The 18,453-nt window shown below is 35.9% G+C and overlaps 3 protein-coding genes and 1 non-coding gene across 4 annotated transcripts; 1 reads left to right on the top strand and 3 right to left on the bottom strand.

Annotated features, from left to right (window-relative positions):
* The first annotated feature begins 801 nt into the window (after positions 1–801).
* Positions 802–4,936, top strand: LOC101263253 (transcription factor bHLH143-like). Its single transcript, XM_004230564.5, has 4 exons — positions 802–907; positions 1,963–2,583; positions 2,711–2,855; positions 2,949–4,936. Exon 4 carries the CDS (start codon positions 2,966–2,968, stop codon positions 4,052–4,054), a length of 1,089 nt encoding a protein of 362 aa, XP_004230612.1. The 5' UTR covers positions 802–907; positions 1,963–2,583; positions 2,711–2,855; positions 2,949–2,965; the 3' UTR covers positions 4,055–4,936.
* A 2,563-nt stretch (positions 4,937–7,499) lies between these two features.
* Positions 7,500–10,995, bottom strand: LOC101246384 (root phototropism protein 3-like). The gene is made up of 4 exons (XM_004230502.5): positions 10,222–10,995; positions 10,070–10,139; positions 8,654–9,937; positions 7,500–8,301 (listed from the first exon to the last, which is right to left on the bottom strand). The coding sequence occupies exons 1-4, from the start codon at positions 10,332–10,334 to the stop codon at positions 7,759–7,761; spliced, it is 2,010 nt and encodes a 669-aa protein (XP_004230550.1). The 5' UTR covers positions 10,335–10,995; the 3' UTR covers positions 7,500–7,758.
* Positions 10,996–12,711: 1,716 nt separating this feature from the next.
* LOC101251040 (serine/threonine-protein kinase PEPKR2-like) lies at positions 12,712–17,355 on the bottom strand. Its single transcript, XM_004230519.5, has 5 exons — positions 17,131–17,355; positions 16,812–16,919; positions 15,738–16,704; positions 14,439–14,735; positions 12,712–13,394 (listed from the first exon to the last, which is right to left on the bottom strand). The coding sequence occupies exons 3-5, from the start codon at positions 16,477–16,479 to the stop codon at positions 13,060–13,062; spliced, it is 1,374 nt and encodes a 457-aa protein (XP_004230567.1). The 5' UTR covers positions 16,480–16,704; positions 16,812–16,919; positions 17,131–17,355; the 3' UTR covers positions 12,712–13,059.
* Positions 17,356–18,166: 811 nt separating this feature from the next.
* Positions 18,167–18,250, bottom strand: TRNAL-CAA (transfer RNA leucine (anticodon CAA)). Its single transcript has one exon. It is a non-coding gene; the product is annotated as a tRNA-Leu (tRNA).
* Between the last annotated feature and the right edge of the window lie 203 nt (positions 18,251–18,453).

Genomic DNA, 18,453 nt, shown 5'->3' with positions numbered 1-18,453 from the left:
TCTTATTTCACACCATGGTTTTAATCATTTTATTTTCTCTTTTGGAATCATGTGGAGTAGTAATTAAGCTTTTCAATTTACAATTATGCTTTCTGCTTAACTTTCTAATGATGTTTAATGGACCTTAAATACCCATTGCCTCCTAAAGTCACGGCCTGAGTCCTTAAAGCTAATCAATACTGGCATGATGATCCTCATAAATATCGAAGGCACAAGGGACTAAATTAAGTGTGCGTTTCATCATGTTTTATTGTCACAGCTTAAATTCACTTTTTTTTTCGTTGAATATAATCATTGCTAATAATTATACTTGATTGCAAAATCATCATTTTTGTTGATTTTGTTGCACGTTGATGTTTATAGTACTCAATTTGATCACTTTATGCGAGACAATTGGCCTGGTTTGAATCTTGAGTTCAAAATACTAGTGTTTCTTATACATTAAAATACAAGGATAATGGTAAAAAAGTATTTAAAACGTTACTCTCTTTTATTATTTGTTATTTCTTCTCAAAATAAATTTTTATTTTTATTTGTCACTTTTTTAAACATATAAACAAACAATCCCCTATTTTATTCTATGTTTTATTCCTAACATTCACGTTAATTTTCAAAACCGATCCTAGACATTGATTAGTAGGAACATGATAATATACTTATTATATCAATAATTGTTTTATTAATAGGTATTTCAACTCAAACGTGAAAAAAACAACAAGAAGAAAGGATACTATTGTATTTATGATTGTAATGAAGGGTAAAGCTGTCATTAGAACGTATATATAATGCTATCCTTTCCAAATTACATCACCTCTTCTTTCATCTGCTCTTCTTCTACTTTCAAACAATAATTACTTCACATTCTGCCTCTTCTCTCTCAATTACACTTGTCTTGAATCTCTTCATTGTAAGTTTCCGGATACCTTTTTTTTCCCTAGTTTAGACACTGTTTATGTTTCTTTAACATAATCTTGATAATTTAAATGATAAGCACTTTGATTTATCTGGTTTGGTGAAAGTTGTGTTCTTTGGGATATCTTTTTATCTAATCTTGGAGAACCCCTTATTATCAGTTTTTCATCTTTAGGTTTTCTTGATGTTATTTTTTTTTCTGAATTCTTGATTGTATCTCCATGTGTGTTTTTTCTTGGATGTTTGCATCACTTCTTTCATCTTTTCTTCTTATACCTGCTTACATTCTGCATCTGCTTCTCTCTCTCTGCATACTGCTTGCTGGTTTACATTTGTCTTGGATCTCTTCATTCTACGTTTTTCACTAGAATTTTTTACTTTGCACACTGTTTATGTTTCTTTACGTAATCTTGATACTTTAAATTATGAGGCTTTTGTTTATCTGGTTTGGTGACGGTTAGGATCTTTGGGAAATCTTTTTAATCTTATCTCTGAAAACCCCTTATTATCATTTTTTCATGTTTTTTCTGAATTCTTGATTTCAATCTCCCCGTGTTTGTGTGTTTTTGCCTCTTCAAAAGATTTTCAGAAGCATTTGCTTGATGGGGTTTCTTGGATGATTTGGCCTTCAACTTATGGTTTTAGTGTTGAGAACATCAGTTTTGTTTCTTTTTATTTATTTTATATTTATTGCAAAAGATATCTGGATTTAGTATGGGTTTTGGTGTTTAAGTTCATGAGAACTCATAGAGAGCTGTATAGTGTCCTGATATAGGAGCCTGATTTGATTTGGTTATTGATTTTGATTGATTTGTGCCTAGTGACTAAGTTACTCCACATCCCTTCAATTCCTTTAGCTTTTTTTTTTGAATATTATTCATATGAAATGGAAGAAGAGATAGGTTTCAGCTACATTGTGTGGGTTAAAAACCATCACTGTCTAGTAATTTACACTTCTATTTTCTCTCAAGGATTTTGGTGATATTACATTGCAAACTGTTTAGTTGTTCTGGTTCATGACTCTGATACATATGTTGCCAAATCTTTCAGGTGCACTAACTTCCTATTGACAATATACCACAACTGTGAAAACTTCTGTTGTGTAAAGGAGTAACAATATGCGGTGGCTGAGTCTGTCAATTGATGTGCTTTGCTGTGTCATCCCCTTGAACTTGTATTGCAGGGTGATCCTTTAAGTCATTTCTCCGATTAAGCCAGATTTTTTTTGTCTCACCATTCTCTTCATCTGCCTATCAACTGTAACCAGTTAGTTTTGTCTTTTTTCTTGATAAATCTATAGGATTAGCTGAAAGATAGGCAACTGCTAATCAAATTAATCCTCGGAGTCCTGATTTTGATTTGTTTGCACTTTGTCATCCTGTGCTCATTATTGGTCTTTCAGATTGCTTTTCTCATACTGCAATTTCTTCAAGCTTCTCCTTTGTTGTAGTCTCCATTTTCCTCCAAAAGCTAGTTACCTATTACTCTTGGGCTTCAGAAATTGTCTTTGGCATAGATTTTGATTTCATTGGAAGGTTAAAAGTAGTTATGGTGTGCCAAGCCGCAAGCCAAACAAGATTTCGGGCCTCAAAGCATGAGAATGGAATCACGGGGAGAGCAACGATTAGAGTCAGGTTTATAGCATGCTTTCAACCATTGGAGAATTGCCAGGTTCGTTCTATATTATTGCCTCACTTATGGATAATTACTGTGATATTTAACTGTTCTACTCAGTTGTGGGCTTCTATGATGTAATTGAAAAGCTGCCAAACTAACAGTCTGTTTTTTTGCTTACCAGGCTGAATACTTCCGTCAGTTGTTGAAGCCTGTGACGTAGATGCTCTGAGTTCATACCTTTGTTTTAAATCCAGCTTTATAGTAATTTCTTGTTATTTGCGTCCTTAAAGTAATTTAAGGTGGAATTTGTACAATTCATATTACTGGTATGCATCTAGTCTTTCTGCTGCTATTTGTGTTAAACTTCTGTTGCTTTTTGTTATGGTTTTCCATCTAATTTCTTACATTATGCATGTTAGGTTTCTCTTTTGTCTAGATGGTTACGACCAGCGAGCTCCAATATTACCAGCAGGATCCTGCATGGACTTCACCAAATTTGAATTATGCCACTACACTCTTGCAACCTGGACATCACCTAGGCGTTCCATCTCTGTATACCCCTGCCATATGTGCTGCAAATGCAGTTTCTCCTAGGCGTTCATGCTTTATCCCTTGTTTGCCGAATTCCATGGAAGCATGTCACAATGGAGTCAATTGGCGGCCAAACTTAGTTCCCACCAAAAATGTGTATTCAAGTGATACTAAATGCTTTCTGCCTCACTTGATTGGGTTTAAGTCCCCACCAACTGATGCATCTACAAATCCTCAGAAGAGGTTTCTCATTTGTGATCAATCTGGAAATCAAACTAGATTTTTCTTTAGTCAAGGTCGTCCTGCTGAGGATGAAATTATTACACCGAAAGAAGTGTTTGGTGCTTATGGTTTGCATCAAAATGAGAACCTGAATGTTGTAGTTGAGCAAAGATTTCAAGTGAAGCCCGTTATTGGAGAGAAATCGGATGAAAGTTATGTTAATGGTGAAGAAAGTAATACGCTTGAAGATACAGATGAGATCAATGCGTTGCTTTTCTCTTCTGATGACATTGAAGGCGACGAAGATGATGATTTTTATGGTGAGGATGATGAAGTAACTAGCACAGATCGCTCTCCTTGTGCAAAACAGGGGTGCTGCGGCTGCGGTGAGCATGAGCAACAGTCTGTGGAACTTACAGAAGAAGTTGCCAGTTCTGATGGCACATGCAAAAGGCAAAGATTGCTAGATGGTGGGTACAAGAAATCATCATACATAGAATCTAGATGGCCCAATGATGATGTGGAAGCAAAATGTGTTAGAGGCTCTCTTCCTTCTAGTGGGAAGGATAAGGATTCCAGTTTGAGCACTAGGGAAAGGAAAGTTAAAATTCGTGAAACCTTGAGGATTCTTGAGAGCTTGATTCCTGGGATAAAGAGCAAGGACCCGTTGTTGGTTATTGATGAAGCAATCAATTACTTGAAGTCTTTGAGGGGTAAAGCCAAAGCCTTAGGATCTGAGCTCCCTCAAGAGTATCCCCCAGCCTCTTGTTAAAGAACAGACTAGTATCCAACCCCTACAACAGTAGCATTATGACTTTTTAGGGGTACAGTTGCTTGGATAGTACAGAAAAGCCGTATATCATTATTTGGTTGAAAGTAGTTAAATTGTGAAGCATTTGCCATCCTCATCAGTCCTACAGTGCAACAAGTATTATTATCCACTAGAGGAAAAGATTTAGTGGGATTCTTTTGATCTTTTACTTGCAAGGGGTAGAACAAAAAGGGGAATGTCTATGGTCGACGAGGAATGATTATTTTTAGCTTTTGTGGTTAAGAAAGTAGAATTTCAAAGTTCAAAAGATGAGTGCTGTGAATGAGGGGGACCCTTTAAAATCTTGAGAAAACCATGGTTTCTATGCATGCGCATTTGGTGATTTGGGGTCCCACCATCCACCCTATTATGTTTCTTGAATTGAATGACTGTATGATGGTTTACTTTTGTGGTTGGTTATGTTGGGGTCAGTTTGTTGCAACTATTTCGCTTGGTATTTGCTATCTCTCACCAGCACAGGGTCAGAGTCTCCCACTGTTATAGGTCAGAATGAGTAGCTATGATGTTTTGATCTTTCTGTTGATTCCACAAAGGGCAGTGATGGCATTGATGTTGAAGAAGTGCATTGAATAAGGGGGCCCTTCTCTCTAAGCTTATCATGAAAAGGCTGATGGAGAGACATGATCAAATCTTGTCTTAAAGTTAGGTTTGTTTCCACTTTGGATGGGTGAGTTGTAGTTGGAGACTTGTGAGTTTTCAGCGTGGTGTCTTTTTATGAGCTTGATGGACCCTTGTGTTTCATCATATTATTGCTGTGTGTGTTGTCTTTATGCTTTTTTCTACTTTAAATGATACTAGTAATAAGATTTTTTTATTTTTGCCTCCTCTGTGTTCTTGTGATCCTTTTCATATTTGCTTGCACCTTGTGTTGAATGGATACTGATGTCTATTTTTTATTATTACTGTTATTAAACTGGAAATGGGTTGTTTTATTTCCATATGGAGAAAGATTAATGTTTTCTGAGGTTAAACTTCTTTATATTGGTGTTCTAAAAAGTTTGTATACCATCATCAGATTAAGTTATATGTAACTATTTATAATACTAATTAGTGGGTAATTTGAAAGTTAATCTAATAATAGCAAGTTAAATTGCATTTATGATGGAAAAAATTAATTAAACTGTTGAATATTAATGGATGTAACTAAATCCTAGAGGTTGTTTGGTACGTGAGATAGGATAGACGAGAATATCCATAAGATTTAGGCTCTCTCACCTTCTATATGGGATTGAGCCCCACCACTTTTAGTGCAAATTGTAAGTTCTTGGGACTAATTAATTAACCAAATGCTGAACAAAATAACTCCGCATACCAAAATTGTATTATTAATTCTATGAAAAGGGCTACCATGTCAACATTCATAATCACAGCTCTTTTGAAGGTATTGCAAGCTATGATTCAGATATTGAAATCAATGAAAAGGGTGTGAAAGTGTGCAATTGGTTATAATTTTCATTTCTTCTTTAGAAAGAAATATATACATAAATGGTATTACCCTATTATTATTTTAGGATTTTTACACTAACATAACTTTTCTACCTACCTTAACTGAAGTTAATGGTCTAATCTCTAAAGCACATCCAGCAAGGGGCAAACCTAATATTCAACCAAGAGTAACTGCAAAAAGGAAAACAAAATGGCGTGTCTAGCGACTTTTTATTACTAACAAAAACAAAAGATCCTCAACAAGGATAAGTACATGCAACGGAGACTAGGTCTTACCTTACTAATCTTAATGAGGTAAAGAAGCGCTACTAATTTTAACAAGCATGATTGTAACATGTAATTTATTAAGGAAAAAAAGTGTTCTGATGTATAACAATTTATGTGTTGGACTGGAAACTCATCTTACTTTAGCTTAGCTTTGTGGTTACTATCATCGTTGTTCATTGTTTATGCACTAGTTTTTGAAATTTCGCGTCACATATCCTTAGGAGAACAGTAAAACTCCAAGAACGTGCTCTGTTAGCGAGTTAGTCTTTTGGAGCCATGTTAGTGAAAGGATCTGAACGCCCAAATGCAATACATAGATAGTTCAAAATCATATAAACCCCTTTATATGTTCTTGTACACCGAACATCAAATTTTATATACGCCTATAAAGATCAATGAGGTTTGCATACCTTCAATAAGTGGAAAGTACAGAGATTCATTTAATGAATATCATCATTGGAAATTAAGGAATACAACATATATGTCAATGAACCAGCAGCTTGTTTGTTATCTAGTGAGTAGTGTCATGGAGGAAGTAGTTCCCAAGTTTTTGTCCTCTAATATTTCCATGTTACATCCACTTTGTGCATAGAACAATGAAGGAGTCAACGTGAAAGGCTTTCGATCCCATCTGTCTGAAACTTTCAACTACTGGACAGACAAGTCCGCCAAGACAGATGTACTAATCTTGTAAAGTGAAAGAAGGAACAAGTAGAAGAGACAGAGAGATATAGAGCTCTAAAACACTCATTCCTGCTATTATGTTTATCTTTTGGGATTCGGCAAGTTAATTTGAGACATGACATAATCGTCATTCTTGTATGTTACTTAAGTTATTCATCCATCACAAGCCTTTTAATTGGAGATCTTCTAGTTTGTGTTTGCTTGTTTCTTTATTACTCCACAATTATGTCATTACAATTTTAGTTGGTTGATACTTCTTTTTTGTTTTGGTTACATGACTATTCATTACATTTCACTAATATTGAAGCCGGAAGTTTCTAAAGGTAATCAAGTAGCAACTGATCTTCTGGAAATTCGTTACAATAATTTTCCTTTGCTACTTTCCAATGCATAAAAGCTATCCCTAAGGTTGATTTACTCAACAATTGTGTTGGTGAGAGGTAGTAGGTACTATATATATGGGAGATTAGTCGAACCGCGCACAAGCTGACCCAAACACCGTCTTTATCCTTGTTCATCAGAATGATAAGATGCTTAATGTAATTGAGTTGAAATTAGACCTCTTATATTTTGTTACATTATCTCCTTGTTTCATTTGTTTGGAAGTTTAAACTTACTTGCCATGTTATGTTGCCTTCTTATCTACTTGACATGTTATGTTGGTTAAGACGTGACTTGATTCAGAAAGATATGCAATGCTTCTGATATTCCATTTCACCACCAGTTTTCTAACCTAGGAGCACCTTTAGTGGTAATCAAGTATTTTCTTGAAAGTTACCTCACTAAGTTTTTTGCTCTAATGAACTACATACTGTTGAGAGACCAGATACAGAGCTGTATCTTATTCATTTAGTTTATGGCTTCTCGATTGACATAGAATACTACATTAGTCTGTATTACACTTGGTCAAATTAGTTTTTATATCATGTAATTCTTTATGGATAGCCACAGAATAATAATCAGTTAACTGCATGTCTGTGGTGGTATGTAACCAAGCAAAACCAGTTTTACTGCACCTCCGAATGCAAATTTTAGATGGTACAATCATTATAGAGAAACGAATCACCAGTAAAACTAGAGAACCTATAATAAATTGTGCTATTATCACAATTTCTATCTACAATGAAAATGAAAGTCTTAACTACTCTTGTGATAGGAGAAGCATGATAATTTGAATATTAGGTAACACATAATGACTCTGTGAGGTAGTCTTGTAACCGATAGTCTTCTATCATAGCCTTTCCTTCTCAGGAAATGGAATTTCTCCACCTTCTAGGCTTTGTGGTCTGTTCAGCATTTGGGATCTGACTACTGATGTCATGTGTTTCTACATTTGTCGTTTTTGTGAGCTTGCTCAACTTTTTCCAACCTGCAGTCCATGCTGAGGCTTGTTTTGGTTTTGCAATCTTATCGAACTGTCTCTGTAAGTCAACCATGTCATTTTGGAGTTCTACGTATTTAGTCTTCACAGTCTCTAGTTCAAACTTAAGAGTGTTTATGTCCTTCTTGGCTGCTGTCCATCCCTCTTGAAATGATTGTGGCGTTGCTTCAAGCAATGACTTATGGTGTGATACCAGGGGTTGATAATGAGTTTCCCCTTCATCTTTGAGAGAGATATTGGCTATTGCATTGCTTATCTTCACCTGCTCAGAGAAGAGAACTTGCACCACCACTCGTAGTGGGAGCCTTTCATTCTGAGCAGCGTGCATGCAAGCATCAACAGAGAGTTTCTGGCAATCCATCACCCTGCAAAGCCTCTTTCTTTCATGTTCTGAGAGTGTTGGATGGGCCTGTTATGTTGTATATCAGTGAGTGAGTTTCTGTTAAAAAAATAAGCATGTTGGGCTAGAATTCTATGATGCAGACAGCATAATTTCAATATTTACAGACGATTTACTTCTATGTGATCAATTTGATCTTTAGCATATACAACATTCTAGAATTCTTAACCATGCCACTTGTTATAACTGTAAGTTTACTATTAAGATATGTAAGCAGGCTAATATTGGAACATTGAGAGTTCAGAACAGAAAGGCAAACTACATTCATGATAAATCAAACTACAAGCTCAACAGCAATGGCTTTAAGGATATCAATTAAGGATGCACCCAACAATAAATTGACAGGATTGGATTAAAATACCTTAAGATAGGAATCAATTGCTCGATAAAGTCCATCATCACATGTTCTTGCTGAATCTGGCAAAGCCTCTGCCAAGACCTGAAACTTTGTCAAGGAAAGATTTCTATCTCTAGATACTTCTGTTAAGTAACTGTCAACGAGCCTTGCCACCCTCATCTTGGCATTTAGATTTGTACCCCTTTGACTTCCATCCTGCATATGTTTATCGTGGAATGGATATCTACTAGGACTTGAACTTTCTGTCTGCTCTTGAATTATGAAATGTTCCAAAAGCCTCTGGACGAGATCAATGTCATACATGGTTTCACTTTTATGGTAAGATGGTATGAGGAGATCAGCCAATGTAGCCTGCTCAAATTGCATGCCTACGCGTTTCTCCAGTTCTGTTATCAAAGCTGGAGCCACTTTAAGCATGTTTGCCATCCTCAATAGTCGAAGAAGGAAGCTACATGAAACACTGTCCTTCTGTTGTGGGAGTATGCTAATTAGGCTTTCAACAATCATCCTTTGATCTTTGGCCTGGACAGTTGGTATTTCTTCTCCTGATCCTGCTATTATCATATGGAGACCCCCTCTCCAACTACTGCTTCCATTACTATTACTGCTATTACAGCCATCTTCCGCCAATCCGGATCCTTCTTTGATTAAACCTGGCAGCCATTTAGTTGCATACTGCATAATGGAAGCGCCAATCAGTTCATGTCTCATTCCCTTTACCTTGATTGCAGTAATTACTCTCACAAAGTGATCAATCCTGAGAATGGTAACATCTTCAAACCACCAATCAGGAGGTACTTGGTGGTTTCTACTCGGGCTTGAATCCTTCATTTGATTCCAACTCGGACTAGAAACACTTGCAGGCTTACCAGTATATTGCCACTTTATTCCTTTTGGATTGGCACAAGCTTTCCATGCAATGGATTCACTACATCTTCGAACGATTTGTAGGTTTTCAGCCCATGGTGATAACTTTTCACAGCTCTTTAGCACCAGTATAGAGTCTCTCCATGAAGATAAAACCACATAGCTGAGAAAAGCTTCAGTCTTGAATATAAGGTTGCCTTCTTCTAAATCCTCAGTCATTTCAAGATACTCTGCTGCACATCTTAATCCAGAAATATTGGTTGCACTTAGATCAATAGCAATACCATAACAGAACTTTGCTGCTAGCTCAAATGCCTCAGGTCCACCTGGTAACTCATTTAAAGATATCTTGTTCAATTCTGCATCCCTTGATTCATATATGATTCTGTTCATTTTCCCACTTCTAGAAAGCAAAGGATACTTTTTGTTTTGTTTATATACATATTCAGTAGTGAAGTAAACAAAGAGAAACTAGTCAGTCATATTATTTTCCACAAGAATAAGATATGAGATAGAAATTTCAAGTGTTTTGAGTTATAGGGAATCAATCACCTTGTGTAAATGGAAAGTTACATCTTCAATTTGAACTAAAAGGTCACTTGGGATATCAGTTGCTACATACCTATTCAAAGAACACGTAAGTTTGAGGTATTTCAACAAGTCACCATAGTAAATTTCAACCATTTTAAAGAAGTAGTACATACCAAGATTGTCCTTTTTGCTCAAAACTATCCGTCTTGACTCCATTCTTGCTAGTACTGTGAACTCCATTACCATAATCTCTTCCACCAACAGACTCATTTTCTGATTCCCACATGTTTTGAAGCTGAAAGACTAGAAAACAGAATTCACAACAAAGAAAACTCACAAGTCACACAGTCTCAAGAAAGTGACAGTAAGTTGAAGGAAGGTAGCAGAGCAAGTAGAGAAGCTGGAGTGGTGAGGAAAAAAAGGGAAAATCTCACATGGGGATGCTTGGAATTATCTCATACTTGTCGGCTTCTCAAAAGATTTTCAAGGCTACTTCCAGGCTGTGCAGTAATGGGCACAGTACTATTCTGTGGATTAATTCTTTGCTAATTCTCTTTTCTAATCATTGAATTATTAAAATTTCTCAATAGGTGTAACTCTTAGGGAGGGGGAAAAGGGGTTAATCCTCATTAAGTATTTCTGGTAAATTTGTTTGAATATCGAAACAAGTCTCTCCACCTTTTTTAAGTTGAGTCAGGTTTACTGTATATCTTGTTGTTTTTGTTGGTAAGTTTACTTAAGCTTTCCACACTTGTAAAATTTTGTGTTAACTAGTTGGAATATCCAAAACATTCTTTCTCATGAGAGGAGGAGTAATGAAGTTTTTAATTTTTTACATGGAGTAGGCATAGTATATATATTTTGATAAATCAAATTTATTCTCTAATGGAGTATGGACAACTTTCTTCCTTTGAGTTCATGTGTGAAAATTATATTTTGGGTAATCTGGTAACTCTTCATTTTCTTGTCCATTTATATAAAGAATAAAAGTTGGGTGTTGGCATGGAAACTTCTAGTGACTAGTGAAATGTTCACTCCCATTCATAACATTACTGCCTGTCTTAAAATGTACATATATATACTGATATTTCTAGTCCGAAATCCTAACTTCGTCTCGCAAAATATTTTTGTGAGAAGAAACTTTGGCCTCTCAAAAAAATTGAATGTATAAGAGATTGATTGTAATAAACGGATGTGTATGTACTCAAAAAAAAAAAGAGAAACGAATAAAAATGTCGTTTGTTTATGTTTTTATTAATTTTATAATAAAAGCAAATCTGAGAAATTTAGACCTAGAGAGACATGCCTATATTTTTGGCAAAAACATAGGTTAGATATGTAGGTGCAATTGGGATGTTGTACACTAGTCCTCTTGATGAAAGAAGAATAACAAATGATATGGGTCCAAATTTGGTCCTTGAAATGACTGTAACAGTAAAAGTTAGTGGCCATTTTGGAATCATTATTAATTATATGAAAGAGAGATCTCCTAAGGGGCTCCATTGTCAGATTCATGTCTCTTTTAATACATATAATTGTATGATTTACCCATTTTATATTTTTAAGAACATTTACTTATCGATAACGTTGTATGTTGGCCGTAAATCTAACTTTCGAAAGTATTAAAAAGATGGTAGTATTGTTTTCTTGCTTTAAATACTCCAATTCTTTTTCCATCCTTTTAATTGTTGGAACAAAACAAATTCACAAGTTACAAACATACGGTAAATAGAGAGGAGAAGATAAAATATCACAATTATTGAAAAGAAAAAAATAGTTAGACTCAAAGTGAATAGTGGTGGAAATGGTGCCACGCCAAACTATTGAGGTTGCCTGCAAATATATCACAAACACAATATATTGCTGGATATTATATTTTAATCTTATGTCAAATGAGGGGACATCAAGTAATACTTTCTACACTCCAATTTAAGATGATATTGGCGATTCAATTTCTGATGCACCAGTAGTTTTCTTAAATTTATTTAAAATATCCTATGTGTGTCAGTTCGCAGGTGAAATACTTAAAAATAATTTATATTATGTCATATGTCTATTTTTATATAAATTTAAATACTAACTAATTAAAAAAATTTACACTATATTTTTCAAACCTAACTTTCAAATGAATGACATGGGTCCAGCTAGGTCGTCCAACGTAATATATTCATTGCCTATGCCCCCACTTCGCTATGGACACATATCCCATTTTATTTGATCGATTTATTTAATTTTAGCTTTTAACTTATCTAAAATTTAATATTTGATCTAGTAGTGGGGCTTTGATTGTTTCCGTAGTTGACATTTTCAACATCTGAAAAGTGAGGCCAAACCCCATAAACAGTTCTTTGATGTGAACAAAGATCGAGCTTTTACCAAATCTGAAGTTGTTTCCACTTCTTATTTGATCCCAACATTTTAGGATCTTCAAATACAAGTGCAAATAGACTAGGAGGCAGCATCAGTAGTACAATGTCTCCCTGTGTATTGATAAAAAATGCAGCACTTTGGTAAACATAATGGACCTCCACATTAAAGAAAATGGATGATCTTGAATCCAAACCCAGAGATAGTGCGACTCAAAGAGAAAAGGCCAAAACAAATACTTGTCTTTGGGAAAAACTCACAGTGAATCCTTGTTTTTTTCACATGGAGCACCAATCTTGAACAAGATGGATTACAAATGCATTATATCTTATCACCATTGAAGATTTTCTTACAACGTCCCAATAGAAATGAGTCAGAAAACACGCCTTATTTACATAATCACACACACACATTCTAACTTATAAGTTAGACATGTTATGAATTCACATGACAGAAGCAACTCCAAACTAGTCGAGTATGATCTGACAGGTTTGTTTATTAATGATTTATTCTAGAGCCAAAGGTTAAATGAGATCAGTGCACCATATACCACTTCATGTAGTTGGGAAGTCAAATCAATGGGCTTCAAAAGGATACCTTTACAAGGGCAACACTACATGCTGCTGCAGGAAAGGTCATACCGGTCAGAATGCTGTACAGAGGTGGTTAGCTTGTATGTTAGGAGAACATTCTTGATCGATTGTTCTGGCTGGGCTGCATATTCTGCTTCTCTTTGGCTCTGATATCTTCATGTGTGAAACAGCAACCGTGAGAGCATCGATAAAACCAGAGTCTTCACCTTCAGGCATCTTAGACGAACTACCAGATGTAAAAGTTGAACCAAAGTCATCACTGAGAGAGCTGAAGGCTAAGTTTCTTCTCTCTCGCTCTATCCTAGTAGTAGCAGTTAGCTGGCTTCTAATTGGCTTTGCATGATTCTTCAATGTGGGTGCAGTGTAAAACAAAATCCATGGATGTCCTGTAAGAAAAGAAAAATGGTATCATCAAAGTCTTAAAAGAGACATCAGACAACGGTGTGATATAGACATTTGCAACTTTTGCTTGTCATGATATTAGTGCAATGCGGTTATTCGGAAAAACAGTGGAAAGCAAAGATAGGTATACTGACAACAGAAATATATCATCTACTTCACAGGTAGTTTTTGCTCCGCCATCCCCCAAAATCCCAAAGTGGCCCACTTAACAAGGCAATTAATGGTCCTGTTACAGTGAGCCAACTTGAGCATATTATCCAAGGGAAACAGACGATCTGCCAGATATATTCAATTGCTCAGGGCATGATTACGATAACCAATACCTAAATTATCCAGCAAATCCAACTGAATAATTGATCAGAACTCCATGCTTCTATGCCATATCAAAGAAGTTCCAACAGATACTGTTGGAGAACCTTGCAGAGCAAGAATGTAAAAGAGAAACTATGTTACCCGTCACTAACAGGGATGTACATGTAAAAAAACACAGGACTGGTCCATCAACACCAGGATTTTTGACAAAGTATATTCTTGTGCTGATAAAACCATTGAGGCTTCCGTGAGAAAAGGAACTATAGTTAACCCAACCTGAGTCTTCTGGACATGCATTTCCAACACCATAACTTATCGCTTGTTAACAGGGATAAAATAGAGACCTATTCCAATTCGTGAGATGAGGGAACGTGTATTCAGCTGAAGATTTATATATTTAATAGATTCTATGGTGTTTGAAGCGATTAAGCACAAATCTATCACCCTCCGCGCACCCCAAGGTGGGATGTGGCATAGGCATAGACCTGCTTAAAAGAAAAACCAGCATTGTCATTTCACAGAGCAGACGAATAATCAGTCACATTTCCCTTTCTACTTGTAAGGCTCACAGATGCTGCTAAATAATGCTCCAGAGGTAGAACCAAAGCACTTCATCCAGTCCTAGTTCTCTTTGATGATTACATTTCAATTTAAAAAAATGATAAAAGAATATAAGGTGTAAGTTGACAATAGAAGAGATCTGAAAGGCTACTCACTTAGTACTTCGTCAGCACTGTACCTTGCTGAGACATCCCTTGTCATCATGCAAGAAAGCAGATCACGAGCTGGTTGTGATACAGATGCCCAAGCTCCACCACTGAAATCAAGGTTCTCCTCCTTAATTGCACTGAATATAGATTCCAAAGAATCACCTTGAAATGGGAGCAAGCCCACCAAAAGTGCATGTAGGAGGACACCTACACTCCATATGTCCACTTTCTCTGTGTAATCACCTAGCAGAACCTCAGGAGCAACATAAGCTGGACTTCCAACTACTCCAGTCAAGCTCTGACCTACGAGCACATCAAAGAATGGAGCATTTCGTATACATCATTAACGTACAAAAGAAAAACACACACACACAAACACAAAACCGCTTCACCCAGTTTAGTGCAATGGATCCTCCAAGAAGAACTAGAATGACTCAAAATAGAAATTTAATGATGCGCTCATAAGAGACAACATGAACATAGCTAACATCCTGGATACAAAGAGTTGAGACCAGCATGTAAAGAACCATCATCCAACATTGCATTAAATTCCAAAATGTTTCTAGTCTTTCATGTGCATAATCTGAGGTAAACACCTCCCAAACTACACTCAGTAAAATGACAAAGCAAGGGTAGGGATAAAAATCAAGGGTTTAAGATAAGAACTGTCAGTTTTTACAAAATTCAGAAGTCCTTTGATTGAATCTAATTGGAAATGGTGCAAAAAGTGAAGATACATATGAATTTATCATGAATTAGCACATTTTTTTAAAAGGTAAAGTCAACTTCTAGCAAAAAAGGAATAACCGCACATACAAGGAGTATACTGGAAAAAGACATATTTGAATGCACATTAGGATAGATTGAAGGTGGGTATAATGCACTTTCTACAACATTTCATTCCCATCAAGTTTCGAGTAAAGTATGAAATGTTCCAATCTATTTCTGCAAATAAAAGTTAAGAAACTTGGAAAATATGTGGACAAGTGATTCCAGTTTTCTGAAGAGCATATTTAATTGCAAAATAAAAGGAAATAATTGTATATGAAGGCAATCAAACAAAGATGTTTCTGAATCCGCATATAAGGTCATCTTTCTTGGGTGCAAGGAGTAATGCAGATCAAGAAGCACCGCACTTGAGGAGCACAAATAACAATTTCAGCCTAAGACTAAAAACAGCTAGTCAGACAACAACAGGTAGGCATCATAATATAGGGTGTGGTATCCGGTTCATGCACACTAAATAGGATAATATGAACAATACCGACAAGTCAAATTCAAATAGAGGAGGTCATCTTGAATTACCATGTGAAATTCTCACAGCTAGCCCAAAGTCTGAAACCTTAACTTGTCCAGAGGTTGTAAGGAGGACATTTTCAGGCTTTATGTCCCTGTGCACAACACCCATCTCATGGCAGTATCTGATAACCAGCATGAGCTCTTTGATCACATTAGCAGCTTGTTGCTCAGGGTATCGCCCAACCCTAGCCATTTGGTCAAGCAACCTTCCTCCTGAGCAAAGTTCCATGACAAGATAAAAAGATTCAGCATCCTCATACACAGCCTTCAGTGTCACAACACCTGGATGCCCAGAGAGATGCTGCATAATCTCAACTTCACGGTGAATGATCTCTTCCCCCTTAAGCAAAGTCTTACAAGCATGTTTTTCTCCACTCAACTTTCTCTGACATAATAAAACAGACCCAAATTTCCCTCGTCCAATAACATCTCCCATCTCGTAATCCTGCTCAATCTTCTTCTTCCGCCCCAATCGAGTAGCTGAATCAAGACAGCCTATTTTCCTTTTAAGACCTCGTCCAGGTGAGCGTGAACGTGAACTCCCACAAGACGGAGCAGTAGCTACTCCATTAATGACATTCTTCCTACAAAAGTTGTCAGCTTCAACGACAACTTCCCTAGATTTCTTTTTCCTTCGAGAATAATCCTCCAACGATAAATGTGACCTGACTACTGTCAATAGACTCTCATCTTTTTGACAAACCATTGAAATTTCTACTCCCTTTCTCTTCTTGCCCAAGTTCTCCATGTAAAAAAATTAAAGTAATTAAGCTTCCTATAAATCATAAGCAGTCCTCAAACCTACATCTAACCAAAAGGCACATAAATTGTCAAATTCACTAGCTTGTCTAAACTATAAAACTATCTCCTCCAATTTACTACTTCAGTTCTAATAGCCCAACCAGTTACAAGATCTACCGACCATATGATGAAGAACACCGGTGCATAAAAAGTTCCAACTTTTTGTTACATTCTGCAATTTCAAGAAAAGGGTATGCATGAAAACAAAAAATAAGCACAAAACGAAATAAACAAGAACACCCATAAAATTAATCAACAAAGGAGAAAAATGGTAAGAACCTCTTAAGGCGAAATGCCTCTTACTCCTTTTCCTGCGACTCATCTGAGCGAACAGCTCCACGGTAAAAGACATATCTATGGTCCTTCCTTTCAGAGAATATAGCTAGTCTGCAAGGGTAAAAAAACGAACACCCAGAAATTGGATCAGGTATATGAATCCCTCAACAGCAAACATATCAATCAGAAGTGAAACCCTAAAAATAGTTCGATTAACAGGGATGATAGAGATGGAATACTAATATGTTTTGTTTACTTCATACAGACGAAATATAGTGGAGAAGGAGTGAAGAAGGGTTTTTGGTGAGAGGAAAAAGGTTACCACTTTTCCGGTACAGACACGTGATTCTGAAACTGCCACTTCACTATTCGCGCCGATCAGCGTCTTTCGACGCCTCAGGTAACGCCACGTCACTACATCCAACCATGTAAATCAATTCAACATGACTTCCACTATCAACATTGCCACTAAACTTGTGGTTTTGTAACAGAGATTTTTCTTTTTTTCTTTTCCATCCGGTTATACGAAAAGTTATATGTTTTAGGTAAAAATACTTTTTAAAAACTTTAATTTTATTGTAAATCTATTGTATAGTATATGTGGATTATTTATTAGATTTATTCATTATTAAATGAGTTCATACATAGATGTTTTCAAGGTGATAAGAACTTCTAAAATAACTATGTATTTATTAATTAGAGAATAGTTGAAATGATATCTCAACACCATAAATAGAGAATCACTCGATGTTTGAAAGATACAATTGCATAAGAAAAAAAAATTCTCTATCTTATACTTATTTTTTTCTTCTTATATTTTGAGCTTTCTTTATAAGATATTTAATTATTATTCGACCACCACTCCGTAAGTTGTAACAATAAATATTAGTTAAGCTTTGAAAACGCACTATTGTGTACTACTCTATCTGGTCATTTTGTGAAAGCCTATAAAAAAAAATAAGTGTTAAATAATACTCCATGTATTTAGTAATGTCATAATTAATTGTATGGAGATTATTATTTTTGTGAAGAACTTTTTGAGGTGCTCCTCTCCGGACATTAAGTATGCTGAAAACATACGATCGGATGCTTGAGGCATAAACACAGAGACTCAACTTTTGCAAATGTTTAGTAAAATGAATTTCAAAAAGTCTTTTAAAACAATGTGATAAACAACCTATGAAGCAGAAGCAGGAAAGGAAGGAGGATGTTTCATCATATTGTGGCGTGAGGAAGTGGGATTGCAACAGACATCATTAGCTGTTGCTGCTTTATTTAACGTCAGAATATACTATGCCACAACTTGAAAAACTGTTTTATACGGAAAAACTGAAAAAAGAATAAAATAAAAAATGTTTTGTCAGAAGTGGGATTTGAACCCACGCCCTCTTGCGAAGACCAGAACTTGAGTCTGGCGCCTTAGGCCACTCGACCATCCTGACTTATTTGTCTATTTTTATCAAATTTCGTAATATTTATTATAATTGACAATGTCTTGGACAAGTAATCCAAGTTCTTGGTTGGGGAGCATAAGGTGGCTGGGCTGTTGTCATTAATGCAGTAGAGAAGGCCCAACTCCAAGTCCAATAACGCTTTGTCCAACTAATTTTTTCTGATATATTGTTATAACCGTATATAATAACAA

Source organism: Solanum lycopersicum, chromosome 1 (genome assembly GCF_036512215.1).
Source record: "Solanum lycopersicum chromosome 1, SLM_r2.1".
NCBI lineage: Eukaryota > Viridiplantae > Streptophyta > Magnoliopsida > Solanales > Solanaceae > Solanum > Solanum lycopersicum.
Note: the sequence above shows the minus strand (reverse complement) of the source record. Positions and strands in the feature narration are given on the sequence as shown.